General features: G+C 29.3%; 1 protein-coding gene across 1 annotated transcript; it reads left to right on the top strand.

Moving 5' to 3' along the window:
- The first annotated feature begins 809 nt into the window (after positions 1 to 809).
- Positions 810 to 17129, top strand: LOC123296278 (ELAV-like protein 3). Its single transcript, XM_044877739.1, has 3 exons — positions 810 to 888; positions 3251 to 3731; positions 17048 to 17129. The coding sequence occupies exons 1-3, from the start codon at positions 810 to 812 to the stop codon at positions 17127 to 17129; spliced, it is 642 nt and encodes a 213-aa protein (XP_044733674.1).
- The last annotated feature ends 599 nt before the right edge of the window (positions 17130 to 17728 follow it).

The raw sequence follows: 17728 nt of genomic DNA on the forward strand, positions 1-17728 counted from the left end.
AAAAGGCGTATAAAAAGATGATAAATTGAAAAATAAAATAAATTTAATTGAAATATCTTAATATCAATTACATAAATTGTTTTGTTCGACTCTAAATTAAAGGAGATATCACTTGTCCGACAACTTCAAAATTGCATTAAATAGTTATTTTGAAGTTATCGAATAACAAACAACCCCTTTCATATAAATCGGGCGAATATTATTTTTTGTTATTTTACCATTCGAATAGAATCCATTCTCGCACAATAAAAAACATTCTGAGTTGCATGACAGAAAACGTAGATCTAACAAAATTTTCCGGAGATACTCCGGGCCCCGGGACTATGAAAACAATAATGTCCAAAAAAAATCAATTTTATGTACTATCATCCAGTCCACAGATTTTGGAAAAAAATATTGATTAAATATTTTGTTCATTGATTTGGAAATAACAGCAAAAATTTCAATTATGTAACTGTTACATTTTTTTAATCTAACTGTACATATTTACGTAGATTTTTCAATAATTAAAAACTAAAATTTCTGTCCGTTTTTTTAACGAAATAAAGCCTATCTATATATTTATATATTTGTTAATACTAAGGATTATTGAAATTATATCCTCTTTACTACTCTTCAGTCCTTACGTTTTGTTAGTAAAATACATACTCAGTTTTATTACTTGGAACTAGTGTCGGCAATCTTTATTGGCGGTCTCTGTTTGATTTAGTTTAGTAGAAGTGTCCAAAAAGGCCATAATATTTGTTATTATTTGTTTGTGTTTAGTAGTATCAAGTTTGTTTTGGTGTAAAAACTGTCCTGTGCCAATAATGGAACCTTTAGTAAATTTAATTGTTAATTATCTACCATTGAATCTAACTGATGATGATTTAAGGCGATTATTTGAACGTAAGTAATTGTATTTTCATTTTATTATCGAAAAATTATTGATTACCTACCAGAAAATAACTTATCTTATTACTGGTACAGAGATGTGATTTATAATATTGCCTCAAATGTTTCTTTTCTGATACAAAAGACATTTCGTTGCGAAAATTTCAAAAGATCGTTAAAAATAATTAACGTTTACAAAACTAAAATTAGGTGTGATCCAATTTTCAATGGAAAATTTTACAGTTATGTTCGTAAAAATTGTTTTTTGAGACGCTATGAAAATTTTATGACTAGGTTCACAAATTTTTAATAGTATTTAAGAAAGCTACCATAAAAAAACATATTTACTTCGAAAAATAAAAATTTTTGTAGTGCATTTGCAAGCTTTGTGGCCAAAACTAAGTTTCAGTGTGAATTTTAGAACTAAATTTGGCATCTTAAACAAAATTTCGTGAAATAATATTAAAATTTACATTTTTACAGCGTATGGAGCAATATTATCATCAAAAATCGTAACTAGCCCAAATGGAAAATCATTATGTTACGGTTTTGTAAAATATTATGAGCCAGAAAGTGCTTCAGCTGCAATCAATAATTTAAATGGTATACGAATTTATAATAAAGTATTAAAAGTTGCACATGCTTTACCAAAAATACCACACACACAACGTGCCAATAATTTATTAATAAAAAATTTACCAAAAACAATTAAAAAAGAAGATTTGGAAACTATATTTAGACCTTATGGAAAAATAATGTACACGAGGATATTATATGAACCAGCAGTTTTATATACAAAGATTTCTGTACCAGAAACGGAATGTTTATCAAAAGGTAAGATTTATTTATCATTACTTATGAAGAAAGTTTAAATAAAGTATATCCATTAAATTGAAACTTGTCCGGGCTATCAACAACTTTCTGAACCGCTTAAAACCTACAGTAATTTTGGTAATTAAAAAGTTGTCAAGCTAAACATAATTATGACACAACGATTTGCAATATATTTTTTATCAATGACAATTTATGATGCCCATAACCCAAAACGAAAAGTTAGTAGACTGAAAATTTAATAGCGAATTCTAAACTAAAAAATGACTTCGTTATCACGATAGATTCTATTAACTTGAGTTAACTTTGAAATCAATATGTTTTTAGACAAAAACTGTTTTCCGTTTGGAAACAAAATCCTCAGTTTCAAAAAAAATTGTTGAAAAACAAAACAAAATTTACAGCTCAAAGAAATGCTCATTTTCATTTGAAAAAAAACAAAATTATGAGACATTTTGTGTACTTAAGTCGCCCTATTAGCTCAGTTGGTTAAGGCGTAACCAATTCCGTCCGCGGTATGCTTAGGGTAGCGGGTTCGATTCCCGATTTAATTAATAGTTATGATGAGCTGGTGTAGGGCATGGTATATGCATGAAGGAGGTGCACTCAGCCTCTGAAATTGAAGAGCTGATAAATGAAATTATCAGCGGAAAGGTGGTAAAACACATGGTATCACAATGAGCGCTAAAGCCTAAGTGTGTCTTTCGTGGACAGCCAATGTAACCTAACTTAACCTAACCTTCTGTTTAAAAGAATAAACTTGACCAGAATATGGAATGAATTCGAAAAATAAATTTTATTTAGAAGATTGTTGGATTCAAACTTAAAAATTAATTGATAAGAGGGAATATACAAGTTTTTTAATTTCTTTTGCAAGCAAAGTTTGTCTTTTGCAAGCTTAAAATTAAAACAACATAAAAATTTTAATTAAGGTTTATCGATACCAAAACGAAAGTGTTACCAACAAACTGAAATTTTGTGTGTCAATTAATGAAATTTAATACGCCTTCTATATAAATTTCAAGTCGATTCTCTGTACGGTTACGATAAATTAATAATTAAAAATAGCCCTTTTTACATGGTGGTATATGATGGAGTTGTAATAAATGTTGGTTTTTTAGTCAATAAGTGCTTTTATTAATATTCCTCAAGTTGTAATCTTTAAAATCAGACCAAAATTAAGAATTGTGCAAAAAAATAAAAACTTTTTTTGGTAGAAACACTGACTTTGATAGATAATTTATCCTAAATTTTTCAGACAATCGATATAAATTTTTCATAAAAGACTTATGAAAGGATGTTTAATTCATTAACAAAATTTCAAATTTTCGGGATCATTTTCATTTTTTCGGTATCGAAATACTTTAAAGAAAACATATTAATAAATGCTTTGAATTAACAAAAAAACTTTTTTTGCAATTAGAAGTTTACGAATGGGAACTGGACGCATAAGTATCATCTTAATCTCCTTAAGAAAATATCGTATTGTTTGAAACTTTTTTCTGTATAAAAATTACGATTATTTCAACATCTATCTTTTTTTCAGGCATAGCATTTGTACGTTTTGCAAAATTAGAGGATGCAGAGCAAGCTATGCGTGCCTTAAACGGGACAATACCTCCAGGATTTAAAAAACCATTGGAAATTAAAATGACACAAAATACAAAGGGAAAACCATCTTCAGTATATAACTTGCCAGAATTAATGGATACAACAGATCAGAGTTACGCTTCACTAAATGATACAACGTTATCAATTGTACCGTTTTACAATAATAATCAAAATGGGCAATTTGTACCATTTGGTGGACAGATGACGGAGGGTAAAAATTTATACGTACGGAATTTTAGTCCGAAAATTGATGAAATGTCAATGTGTGAATTATTTAGATCATATGGTAATGTATTGTGGTTAAAAATAGCTCGACATCGTGACGGTACATCACGAAAATATGGTTTCGTAGAAATGGAAACGGAAAATGGTGCCACACAAGCTATAAGACAATTAAATGGAATTTTTATCATGGGGTATAAATTATGTGTACAGTTGAATAATAATCCTGATTCGCCGCCATTTTCAGTCAAATGTGATAAAAATTTTAGAATATCAAATTAATTACCATAAAATTTTTTCCTAAAAAAACCTTTTTCAAAAAAAAAAACCATTTCCGTATCGTAATGATATTATAAAAAAGAGTTACGAAAAATTTTAAGTTATGTTAACCGGTCAATTTAAACATCCAAAGGTACAAAAATTCGCAAACGACTAAAATTTGGTAGGATTGATCAAAACACCACCATCAATGAAATCTAAAAAGTCCTCACCGATCCAAGATGTGGAAAAACATTTAGCTAATTTTATAATAAAAGTGGCCGTTTTGCAAAACATCTTTAAAAAACAAATGTTTTTGTGACCTTGTGTCTTGAACAATCCTACCAAATTTCACCCGGGTGCGAATTTTTGTACCTTCACTCATTTTTTTTATTTAATTTGACCGGATAAGAAGGATTAGGTTGGTGACTTTAGTCACATAAAATGTCATTTTTAGTACGTTTATTAATACAATAAAATTGGCAATTTTTAATACAATTAAATTGCATGTTTGAAAATTAGTACAGTTTTTTATTTGGTTGTAATAACTTCGTGTCGAAAAATCGACTACTCAGGGGAGGGTGAGTCTAACAAATTATAGTTTAAAAAACTAAAAAAACACGTTTTATTGCACTTAAAATTGGATAATAATTTTAATTGTAATGTGCAATTCAAAAGTACAAGTCTATAATATAGACTATATCTTTTAAATCAGCTAATTTAAAGAATCAATGTAGAGACCATCCCACGCTTTGGATATTACATTACAATTAAAATTATTAACTTCTTTTTAGTGCAATAATGCATGTTTTTTAAACTGTAATTCTAAACAAACTTTATCAAATTCGACAATTCATACAAATATTTTTTTAAATCATGAAACGGTACAATTTTTTTGAATGGGCTCGTACCTTTATAGTATGTAAAAAAATTACCAAAAAAAACAATCTAAAGAATTAATTAAAAGAATTTTTCGAATTAAGATTTTTATTTATTTTTATTTTTTTTAATAGAATTTACTATTTTTTGTTTTTGTTATTTTGTATCTATATATTTTTAATAAATTTTTTAAGAATTTGAAGAGAAAATGTGGTTTAATTTTAAAATCCTAATTTTTGTCCGTCTGTGGCCCTACATGGATTAGATCCAAAAATTAAATTGGATGGTGGAATCATTTATTCCCTCGGACGTTCATTTAGTTATTAATTTAACTTATCTCGAATCCTTCAAATGAAGACCAGAAGAATAACAAGTGAAATTTACAAAATTTAAAAAAAAAAAACCAGAAAAATGTCGTTTTTCCTTGTATCTTTCTCAAACTGAACCGAATTTCTGCAAACTATGAACACTTTTCATTAAATTACCTTTAAAAAAATGGAAATCGGTTCATCCGTTTATGAGCTACGATGTCACAGACAGATAAACAAACTTAGCGGTCAAACTTATAACAACCTTCTTTTCGTTTTGGGGATTAATAATAGGTTTTGAATGAAGTTATTACAAATTATTTCCACTTTCGTTTGTTGTCAAATCGGCCAATGTTACAATTTTTGGGCTCAATTTTCCTCTTACAATAATTTCATTAAAATCGAAATCAATTTTTTACTAATTATATTATAAAGTTTAAAAAATAAACGAACATTGTAGACATGGATTTATTTCGTTGATTAAAAATATATAAAAAATTATGGCAATTTGAAGGCTACTTTAGTTTAAATCTTAGAATAGCTTCTGAGAAATTACGTCAATGTCCAAAAATTTTCATCCATATATAATATAAAATTTGAAATTATGGTTCTTTTTTTTAGTCCAATTTTGTAAGATTATTGTATGCGTTTATTTTACTTTTTGGTGGGAACGGAACTATGAATAAAGTGCAAACTAATAAACCACAGCAGTGGACTTACCTAAGGCAATAGCAACAGGACCGTCTTAATCCTTTTTAAGGCTCTTGCCTCACAAGAATCCCGAAGCTAATTTTTCTTTGTAAAATTTCACTTGACAGCTACTCGAAAACTGATTGTATTTTTTATGTCAATGGTCACGTCATTACTGCGACATACTGCATAAATACTCACTTTTTGTAGCAGAGTGTATAAACAAATTGATAAAAATATTAGCATTTAGTTTACCCTGGATAAGTTTTTCGACTAAAATAGTATGCTAATAAGATAATTATTAAATGCCATTGCCCCATTTTATCTCATTTAACATATTTTGGTAGAAAAATCAAATTTTGTTCAATGTTCAATTGAACCTAAATAAATTATACAAGAGAAAACAAACAATTGACTGAGTTAATTGTCGAAATACCATGTATGGACAGTGTTGATTACTCTGTCTGATACTATAACTGATATAACCATAACATATATACTATACAATTTTGTGCTCTCACGGGTAAACAGTGATGTTTACGAAAAAATATTTTATAAGGAACATTTTTTACATTTAAATTTTTGTTCTATCTCTAACGGTTTACAAGATAGGTCCTACGCAGCAAAGACCCAAATGACCCCTTAGAAAAATTCGAAAAAATCCTAAAAAATTATTTGTTTCGGAATTTGATAAAACTCAGTTTATAAGGTAATTTTGACCCAAGAAATTCAAAAATCAAGTTTATTTGGCGATTGGCCGAGTAATTTTTGAAAAAAACGATATTTCGGATCGATTTCCGGTATTATCTCGATGATTATTCGCCCAATCGTTAAATGAAACCGATTTTTGTATTTTTTGGGTCAAAATTACCTTATATACAGAGTTTTATCGAAATTGGAGACGATAAATTTGTATCGATTTTTTGCAATTTTTTCAAGGGGTACCCCTTAGAAAAATTTGAAAAAATCGTAAAAAATTATTTGTTTCGGAATTTGATGAAACTCAGTTTATAAGGTAATTTTGACCCTTGAAATTCAAAAATCAAGTTTATTTGGCGATTGGCCGAGTAATTTTTGAAAAAAACGATATTTCGGATCGATTTCCGGTATTATCTCGATAATTATTCGCCCAATCGTTAAATGAAACCGATTTTTGTATTTTTTGGGTCAAAATTACCTTATATACAGAGTTTTATCGAAATTGGAGACGATAAATTTGTATCGATTTTTTGCAATTTTTTCAAGGGGTACCCCTTAGAAAAATTTGAAAAAATCGTAAAAAATTATTTGTTTCGGAATTTGATGAAACTCAGTTTATAAGGTAATTTTGACCCTTGAAATTCAAAAATCAAGTTTATTTGGCGATTGGCCGAGTAATTTTTGAAAAAAACGATATTTCGGATCGATTTCCGGTATTATCTCGATAATTATTCGCCCAATCGTTAAATGAAACCGATTTTTGTATTTTTTGGGTCAAAATTACCTTATATACAGAGTTTTATCGAAATTGGAGACGATAAATTTGTATCGATTTTTTGCAATTTTTTCAAGGGGTACCCCTTAGAAAAATTTGAAAAAATCGTAAAAAATTATTTGTTTCGGAATTTGATAAAACTCAGTTTATAAGGTAATTTTGACCCAAGAAATTCAAAAATCAAGTTTATTTGGCGATTGGCCGAGTAATTTTTGAAAAAAACGATATTTCGGATCGATTTCCGGTATTATCTCGATAATTATTCGCCCAATCGTTAAATGAAACCGATTTTTGTATTTTTTGGGTCAAAATTACCTTATATACAGAGTTTTATAGAAATTGGAGACGATAAATTTGTATCGATTTTTTGCAATTTTTTCAAGGGGTACCCCTTAGAAAAATTCGAAAAAATCGTAAAAAATTATTTGTTTCGGAATTTGATAAAACTCAGTTTATAAGGTAATTTTGACCCAAGAAATTCAAAAATCAAGTTTATTTGGCGATTGGCCGAGTAATTTTTGAAAAAAACGATATTTCGGATCGATTTACCTATACCAAAATTTTTTTCGTAGCATCAGTATCTTTAAGCGTTACAAACTTGGGACTAAACTTAATATACTATGTATATTTCATATATACATGGTATAAAAAGACCGTAGTAAAAGAAACATAATACCAAGCTTCATAAGTTTGGGGCTCGAAACTTCCAAAAACCGCATTTCAAATCAATTACCTATTTTGTCATTTAATCGTTTAATTATTGCGTATAACGGAACAACGGCGACAGCAAGAATGATTTGAAGGCAGGTTGGGGTCCCCGTCGATCGAGGGGCCCTGGGTATGTGTCCAGTAGAATAGAGCAAGGTGTTTAGTAATTTTGTTGACCACATAGGAAAACAATAGTTTTCGTTAATTGTGTTAGTTTGAATATCATCGATAGTACAAAACATGGCGTTATTTTTTTGGAGTCGCTGTTCAATTTGCAATAGATCTTGATATTTACAGACCCCCTGTTTAGTAATTAAAACAATATTCAACGCAGAGGCAATTAAGAGGCATAGACAAGTAATTAAGATAAAAATTTAGTTAGGAAAATCAACTCCATTAACATTTATTATATAATTAAAAGATTAATCACCTAAACTAATGTGAATTTCTGTTAACTACCAACTATAGCTAGTTATTTAGAGATCGTGGGTGTTTTTAAACGCTGTTAAAGTTGTTTTCTGAACAATTTCCAAATTGATTATGATCAATAATAATAAATTGATGATTATTTGAATAGAATTTACATACGGAATCATTTTATGGCTATTTTGTTAACGATGTGTTTGTTGAGTTCATTTCAAGTACATTTTCAAACAACCTACAAAGGTAGACCACTTCTTGTTATTTCTAATATCCATCTACACGATTCACGATGAGTGGTATTGTAACGTTTCATCCCACTAGTTAAAATATTGTAAACATTTTGATTCCTTAAAGTTTTTATTGGATTGTAAATAATGCCAGATGAATTTATGTAAATTACAAAACAGGTAACACGTTAAAAAATCTACGGTTCTTATCATTTTCAATACAAAATTGCATGCGTTGCAAAATTACGTTTTGTAAAATCGAAGTCAGCAGCAATATTTCGTACCAAAAACAACCGCTTTATTGTTTTTTTTTTTTTTTTTTTTGAAGTGAAAACTTCTTTAGCCGCGTTGAGCGATAGAATTATAATAGTTCTTAAGTACGGAATAAAAATTCATTTTTCGCGATCACCATGCTTTGGTCCGTCATCTCGGAATTATCATGCATACCACGTTCGCTGAAGTTAAGTAACATTGTTTATAGTCAGTAATTGCATGGGAGACCGACTGAGAACATTCTGTGCGATTGCCTTTTATAAAGGCATTTTTTATTATTTTATTTTACTATATGTTATATTAAAAAGTTTACAACTTTTTTCAGAAACATATGTCACTACTATGGTGATTTTCCTGTAATATAATACGATGGCTCCTTTTCTTAGGATAAATAACAAGCGTATGAAATTTCTAGGGTAGTGACCCCTCTAGATTTAATCGGAAGACTCCAGAAATTGTGTAGTTTCTTTCGATTCCCGATATCAACATAAATCCTTCCGAGTATGATGTATGTTAAACTCAAAAAGTGTCCACCAAAAAACCTAAAATTAAGATTCAGTGAATCTCCACAATGGTGCTCCTGAGAGAGAGGGACTACTTCGCTATCCTTCTAATAGCTCGTTTTGATATTAATCTTACGATTATGACTTTTGTGTTTAATGTAAACTCCTCTATCCTTTTCTAACAACTTGTTTCGATTTTTATCTTACTCTTTTTAATTGGTTTTTCTGTACACCAGTGTCATTTTAATTTACTCACTTTTTAGACACTTTTTTCGATACATGGAACATTCAAGATAATTATACATATTTTAATATTAAAAAGAACTTATGTAACAGTAAAATGTCACTTTTGAAAATTTTTACTTTTAATTAAGTGAGAGTTAAATAAATATATTAAAGAAAGTATTTGGTTAATAAAAAAATATTTTGATAGGCGCCACTAAGAGATCAGCAGATGAATTCTTTTGTTTCGATTAATAAAAAATAGAGCTTCGAAAATTGCGAATATTGACCAAAATTAATTTTTCTTTTCGTTGTTTTACTATTTTGTACAATAAACAAGTGAAAACAAACAATTGACTGAGTTAATTGTTGAAATACCATGCATAGACACTGTTGATTACTCTATCCACAGATATTTAATAGTAGATACTATTATTTTATCTATGACTCTATCACATTACACATACATACATGACACACTTACATAACTGATATCCCCATATAATACATAATATACAATTTACGCCTAATTTTCGCCCTCACGGGTAAACAGTAATGTTTACGAAAAAAATTTTCAAACAAAAGTTGGTAATTTTTTTATAAGAAATATTTTTTACATTTAAACTTTTGTTCTATCTCTAACGGTTTACAAGATGGGTCCTACGGAACTAAGACCCAATTCACCTATGTTGCTCATTTACGAACTCGACCTCACTTTTTACATCCTGAGTACGATGTAAAAATTTCAGCTTGATATCTTTGTTCGTTTTTGAGTTATCGTGTTGACAGACAGACGGTAAGACGGACAGACAACCGAAAATGGACTAATTAGGTGATTTTATAAACATCTATACCAAAATTTTCTTCAAAGCATCAATATTTTTAAGCGTTACAAACTTGGAACTAAACTTAGTATATCTTGCATATTACATAAATGCATGGTATAAAAATGATGAGGTCACTCAGAATGTTTTTAAATTTCCAAGTAGAGTGTCCTGTCCTTTGGAGCGGGTTCTTAAAACATGATAAGCAAACATATTAAGTAACTAAAGTTTCTGCCATATTGGAATGTTAACCAATCACATATTCGTTGTGTGCGTAGTCATGGTAGGGATAATAAAATCGATGCCAGCGCTTTAAGTGAAAAATTTTGGAGATAAAGGGGGCTGTTATGACTAATTTGCAATTCTTTACATGTTAATATTATAGAAACTGTCAAATTAAAATGATTGAAAAACACTAATTAATTAAACTTAATGCATTAAAAATTGTGAAAATAAGAAATCAAATTGTACAAATACTATTATTTTCAAATGTAAATTATCATAATTATTTATTTAAATTTGTGAAACAAGAATATTAAATTTTAAATGTAAGTTTTCAATGCAATCCATACAATTATATATGCATCCATACAATTCTATAATTAAAGTAGTGTATCGTTGTCATGGAAACGAAACTCACGCACAGAGCGAATACGAATTTAAATATCCCACTAATATTTTCTTTATGAATTTTTTCGTCAAACTATATTATTTAATATTTTAAATAGTCATAAACAAAAAAAATTTTCCGAATATTTTTTTTTGTTCCAAAATTAATTTTTACGTAATGCTATGATGCAACGCTAATATATACGCTAATGAATTATTTTATTTGTTCGCATAAAGATGATTTAATTTATTACTTAAGATGATAATTGCTAATAAATAATATATACTTCGTAAGTGTATCCTTGAAATTAACAACAAAAAAATCGAGGAAAGAATAAAAACTACAATAAAATTTTCGTATTTAAATGCCTATTAATTAATAACAATAATGTTTTATTAAATAATTGTCTTGTTTATTCATGTTTTATGGTTAAGGAAATAGCAATTGTCATTGTCCCATCAATTTGGGCAAAATTTCATAGAAGGTTGAAATGTATTCAATTCACTATCGCTCATGATTAAAGCTTCGTAAATTAATTCGCCTCTAGAAGATGTTAGGATCATCCACACTTGTTGGCAACAAAATTAATACAGATTTGTTCAGGTTAGATTTGTTTTAATCACTTTTAAATAAGTGAATCTTGAAGATTTTTCTTGTAAAAGATAAACATTTTGATATCTGTGATTGAAAAATCTGGTGACAGCAGAAAAAAAAATGGTTGGAATATTCGATTTTCAACAAACATTCTAAATTTTCTAAATTTTTAAAACAAGGATTTTTGTACGTTATTCTTTATTTGAGGTTCAAAATGGCGACATTTTTAAAATAAGGGCTTAATGTTGCCAAAGCTAATCAAGCCCAACTGTAGGCAAAGCAAAAATCAAATAAAGATAGAGAAAAATTGTCAATTAAAACCCCCCCCCCCCCCATAATTAGATAGAAAAATGGCTTTCTGTGAAACTTTTTCTAACCCAAAATGTTCCTTAAATCATTCTGATCAAAAGCTCTCGCGTACATACAAATTTTTTAACTGATAGTTTTCGACCTACGGTCTATATAACTATAATGTATGTGTAGCTTTGATCGCCTGTAGCTCGAAAACTACTCATTAATAAGTTTTGTGGTCGTGAGTTTTTGATCAGCACGATCCGAAGAACATTTTGGAGGCAAATTGAAAAAGTTTCACAGAAAACCAGTTTCCTAGTCATATACTAAAACTAGAATATATTCGTAGCTTTGCGATGACCTGTAGCTCAAAAACTACTAAACGTTAAAATTTTTTGTGTAGCTGAGAGCTTTAGATAAGAACGATCCCAAGAACATTTTAGGGTGGGTTAGAAAAAATTTCACAGAATGCCATTTTCCTATCTAATCATGCAGCTAAGTCCTCTCTTAGATGTAGAAAAATTTCAAACACCTTTTATAGTTTATTAATTAAAAACAAAAGTTAATGTTTTTTAATTAATAATTTTCAAATATTTTATAATATTTAATTATTTATAATAAATTCATTATTGATATTAACTGTTATTGTGAATAATATAACGGTGAAACCTACACACGCTTCTCTTGATAAATAAAAATATTATGACTGCTGGCGTTTGCAAGCAACATTGATTATTATGAAGCAAAAAATAAAATGTTTCAAAAAAAAAAAAAAAAACCACTACACCCTAACAGATGACCAAAAATGTAATGTTCTTGTATATTTAATAACGCCTACAGTAGTGAATTTATTTATTTACCAAAGGACATTTATTTAAGTAAGATGGTTCCAATATAATAACTCTCACTATCGAAGAATGGTTTAAAAACAAATTTAAAATTAGGGTTATACAAAAAGTAAATTTTAGTTTGGTCAGAAAGAGTGGTCTTTCAATTGACGCGCGAGATCGCGCTAACAAGTTCGTGTTACCTAATCGAGTTGGCAAATCATGAAAATAGGGAAAAAACTGTTGGATCTCATATTTTGAACTGTTCTTAAATGGGATACTTTTTGTCCTTTGACATTTTTTCCTAAACTACGCCGTTTTCAAAAAATTCGTTATTTTGATGAAAATTTCACACTGATAAAATTAAAGATTATTATGTGGTTTTATCAGACATTGTTATGCATTTTTTCAACTTACCTCGCTTTTTCCGAGATTTCGATGTTTTAAACTTTTTTAGGCTAAAATTTTGTTATCAAAAAGTTCGATTATCGAGTGGTTTTGATCAAATATTTTATTAGAAAATCAACTGTTGTTACCTATATTTTTGACTATTATAAACCAATTAATTATTTTTGACTATTTCAACACGATTGGCTATTACGAACGTGGAAGCGCGCTCACGCGCTTTAATTTAAGGCCACACTTTCTGATCAAACTGACTGTTTTCTGGGGTTGCCACCTCTCCTAAGCGGGGAACCCGTGACAGCAACCTTGCACTTATACGGATTTCGAAATTTCGCACATGAATCAATGCTATTTAACGATTTGAACAATACAGACTAGGTGTGCCAGGGTTTATCCTGGCAGAAATATTTTTTATAAATTTTTAAATTTTTAATAATTACAAGTATTTTGCACTTTTATGCAAATTAATTTGTAAGAGACCGTTTTATTGCAAAGTTTATCTAATTTGAGGAAAACTTGGTGTCACAGCTCTAATCGATGTCACACCGATTTTTAATATATAAAGCCAATAAAATGTTACCCTTATTGAGGAATTACACTTTTAATAATTTGTTCATTTTCAGTTCTACTTTCGAAATATCTTGATCTGACAGCAGTTTTACTGCCACGGGCTCCAGGGCTATCCGTTTTTGGATCGGAGACTTCGTTTATTAAAATTTTCTCCGTCCCCTGAACGATTAATGAAATCTCCATTGATTGAAAAAAAAATTTCAAAAATAATCTTCTAAATAAAAATTTTGTCAATTTTCCCGTTTAAGTTGAATATCTTTGTGTAGTCTGCATGGGTACAGATTAAGTATGGCGGAAGGATTAGTGACGTCACAACAACTGGATACATTTTTCTGTTTACAGAATAAACTAAACAGGATTTCAATATCCCTAAATCACCGGACCATATAAATGATAATATAATCAAAACCATAAATTCCTGACTAAAATCTGACACGAAAAGTCCTGTGACGCTTTCGACTTTACAATAATATTTCATTAATAAGTCAATACTTATTGAAATTTATAAAAATTAGATATTGTTAAGCCCTATATTAGTCATCAGAATTTTAATAAAAAATGAAATCATTTTTTTAAAAATATTATGTTATTTTAAAATAGCATAAAAAATATTTAAAAATATATGAATTTCAATGTAAACTGTCTATAGTTATCTTTGTTTATTAAGTTGTGTTTGTTTATATAAAATCCTACCCACATTGTAAAATTTGATTGCAACATAAAGCGGATCTGGTGTTATAATACTCAACCTACGTAAAAAATTTTGTTCTTTTTAGAAACATTATTCTGATCTATGAAAAACGTTTGATTTTTGAAAAGCTCCCGACATCAAAGTATAGTCTGGAAAAATGCATGTTCAGACATCAAGTAGGTATTATCCAATTTGAAAAAACCAAAAATGTACGTTATTTTTCTAAATTTTACTCTCAGTGAATGCGAACTCCAAAAAATTTTAATTAAGACAAGTATCTTGTTCTATTAAATTTCGGGAATAATAAGTTTTATTCATTTAAAAAAAGATTTTTTTATACTTGCTGACGTCATCATGTGTAAATCAATTGATTTTTCTCTATCGAAGGTTTTATCCTATTTTAGAAATCATAAATATCATTTATTTCTAATAAGTATCCGCCATATTTTATACCATGTAATATGAAATACATCAAGGTAAACTAAGTTTAGTCCCAAGTTTGTAACGCTTAAAAATATTGATGCTACAAACAAAATTTTGCTATTCGCACCGTGCGTGAATTTTATAGGAGGCGTTTCCATGGTGACGATACACTACTTTAATTATAGAATTGTATGGATGCATACATAATTGTATGGATTGCATTTATCACTTACATTAAAAATTTAATATTATTGTCTCACAATTTTAAATAAATAATTATGATAATTTACATTTGAAAAATAATATTTGAACAATTTGATTTCTAATTTTCACAATTTTTAATGCATTAAGTTTAATTATTTAGTGTTTTTCAATAATTTTAATTTGACATTTTCTATAAGATTAACATGTAAAGAAGTGTATATTATCATAACAGCCTCCTTTATCATTAAAATGTTTCACTGGACGCGCTAGCATCGATTTTATTGTCCCTACCATGACTACGCACACAACGAATAGGTAGGTGGTCATATAATCACCTAATTAGTCCATTTTCAGTTGTCCAATCAAGCTGAAATATTTATAGCGAGCTTGGGACGTAAAACGACAAAAGGACGACAATTGGATCTTGAGTTCGCAACAGATAGAGGAAAAGTTTAAATGCAAAAAATGTTCCTTATAAAAAATTATACAACTTTTGTGTGAAATATTTTTTCGTAAACATCATTGTTTACCCACGAGGGCACAAATTCGGTGTAAGTTTTATAGTATGTATTTATTATATGAGAATATCAGTTATGCGTGTGTGCCTAACTAAGAGTGGATAACTTTCTTTACTTACGTGATGTTCAAAAACAAACGATTGCGTCATGAACACTGTCTATACATGGTTTTTCAACATTTAACTCAGTCAATAGTTCGTTTTTACTTGTTTTTTCTATTGGGGACGTTCACAATGTTCGTAACGTTTTTGAACACTACTGAAAGGGTTTGTGAATGTAGCCAATAACAAGCTTCTAGTGAATTACATAACATCATAATGTCACAAATAAAATGTTTTTCACATAAATAATTAAAACAATTTATATTTTAAATAATAACTAATCTGGACAGTAATTATATTTTTTACTTCAACTTGTATTATCCTATAAAATATTGTGCCATCGCATCATTTGTAAGACCCAGAGGTGGACTCAAAACAGATTTATTCTTCATGCATTTATCGTTCAATGCTTTATATTCACAGAAATGGTATTAATTCTAAAAAATTTGTAATTATAAATTACAAATTATACACTTCTTTTGATGATATTTATTCTCTTGAAGGTTAATCATCCTCACAATTATTAATTATGTTAAAATAAAAAAAATAAAAAACTGAACAGCATTTACGAATAAATACAAACCTGATTAAAATTGTGATAAATGTCTTTACTAAACAGTAGTTGTTGTATTGAAAAATATTTTTGAAATAAAATATAATAAAAACAAATCAACATGAAATATCTCACGGTAAAGTTATGTTAAATGTCAAGAAGTAAAATATATTAAAAACCATTTTGTTGACCATATATTATTTAATATCATCATTTATCTGTCAATATTGATAAAAAATACGATCAATCGATAAATAATAATCATAATTATTACTAGCTAGGTACTTGTTTTGTATGTATTATTGTATACTTGCTTTGTATACCATGTGTGTTTGTACCATCTAGGCATATACATATCTGTAGTATGACAGAATACATCCGTTTAGTAATGCATCTAAGCGAGAGGTATTATATACATGTATTTAACATTAGTTGGAAGACGCTTGGATAGTGGGAGTTTTATTTGTTAATATTTGTATGCACAAAACTCCCACTCTCTGCATGCATACAACAGAAGATCTGTCGTATCGTATCTGTAGTCTTACAATACATGTATATAAAACCTCTCGCTTAGATGCATTACTAAACGGATGTAGTCATATTACAGATATGTATATGCCTAGATGGTACAAACACACATGGTATTTGGAATTTTATTATATTTCTAATTTTTATTATTGTTTTATTATTTGTATGAGTAAGGTTATGAAAACTGTCATTAAACAAGAAGTTATTTAAAAATGTCTACGAATTATTTTTTCTTTAGTATTTCTGAAAAATTTTCCTATTAATCTGGTCAGTCCAGATCTAGGGGATGACAACTGCCCTGACTATTTTCCATCGTATGGCGAATTATTCCTAATTTTAATAACATATGATTCCTAATTAGTCGATTGCCATAAACCTATTAGGTTGTATATGTTATTAAAATTAGGAATGATTCGTCATACGATGGAAAGTGGTCAGGGCAGTTGCCCTTCGCTAGACCTGAGCTTACCACTGATTTAGTTGCTTAAGTATGCGCTTAGGTTAGGTTAGGTAAGAGTGGCTATCCTGGGGTGGGACACACTTAGACTATATGGTCCGTTGTGATACCGAAAAAGGGTTGGCCCATCCCCGGCCACTACTACATGAACCATTTGAAGCTGTTTTACAACAGCAGGAGAGCTTTGACGTCGACGGACTCCAGGTCGGAGAAATTGTCAAAGAAAGGCTGGCTCAAGTAAGTCCATCTCCTCATGACAAGAGCTGGGCAGTGACAAAGAAGATGAGACATTGTCTCTTCCTAATCACCACTGTGACAGCTCCTGCAGTAGTCGTGATACACTGCCAGGCCCAGGCGTTAAGCATGCCTGCCGCTCAACCAGTAAGATCTTCGGAACGCCTTCGATTGTACTCAGACCATATCTGTCTTGTAGTACCACAAGTACGTTCCTCCCCCCATCTAAGATTGGCTTTTTCTAAGATATCCTCTTTGAAGAGCAACTTGCAACTTCGCAAATGGCACTCCCGGATATTTATTGATGCTTGTGTCCGGCAGCATTTGCCATTTCTGGCATAAGTATGTGCTTAAGTCAGTTATAAATACTGTTAACGCAATTTTTAGGCTAAACAT

This window comes from Chrysoperla carnea, chromosome 3 (genome assembly GCF_905475395.1).
Source record: "Chrysoperla carnea chromosome 3, inChrCarn1.1, whole genome shotgun sequence".
Taxonomy (NCBI): Eukaryota; Metazoa; Arthropoda; class Insecta; order Neuroptera; family Chrysopidae; genus Chrysoperla; species Chrysoperla carnea.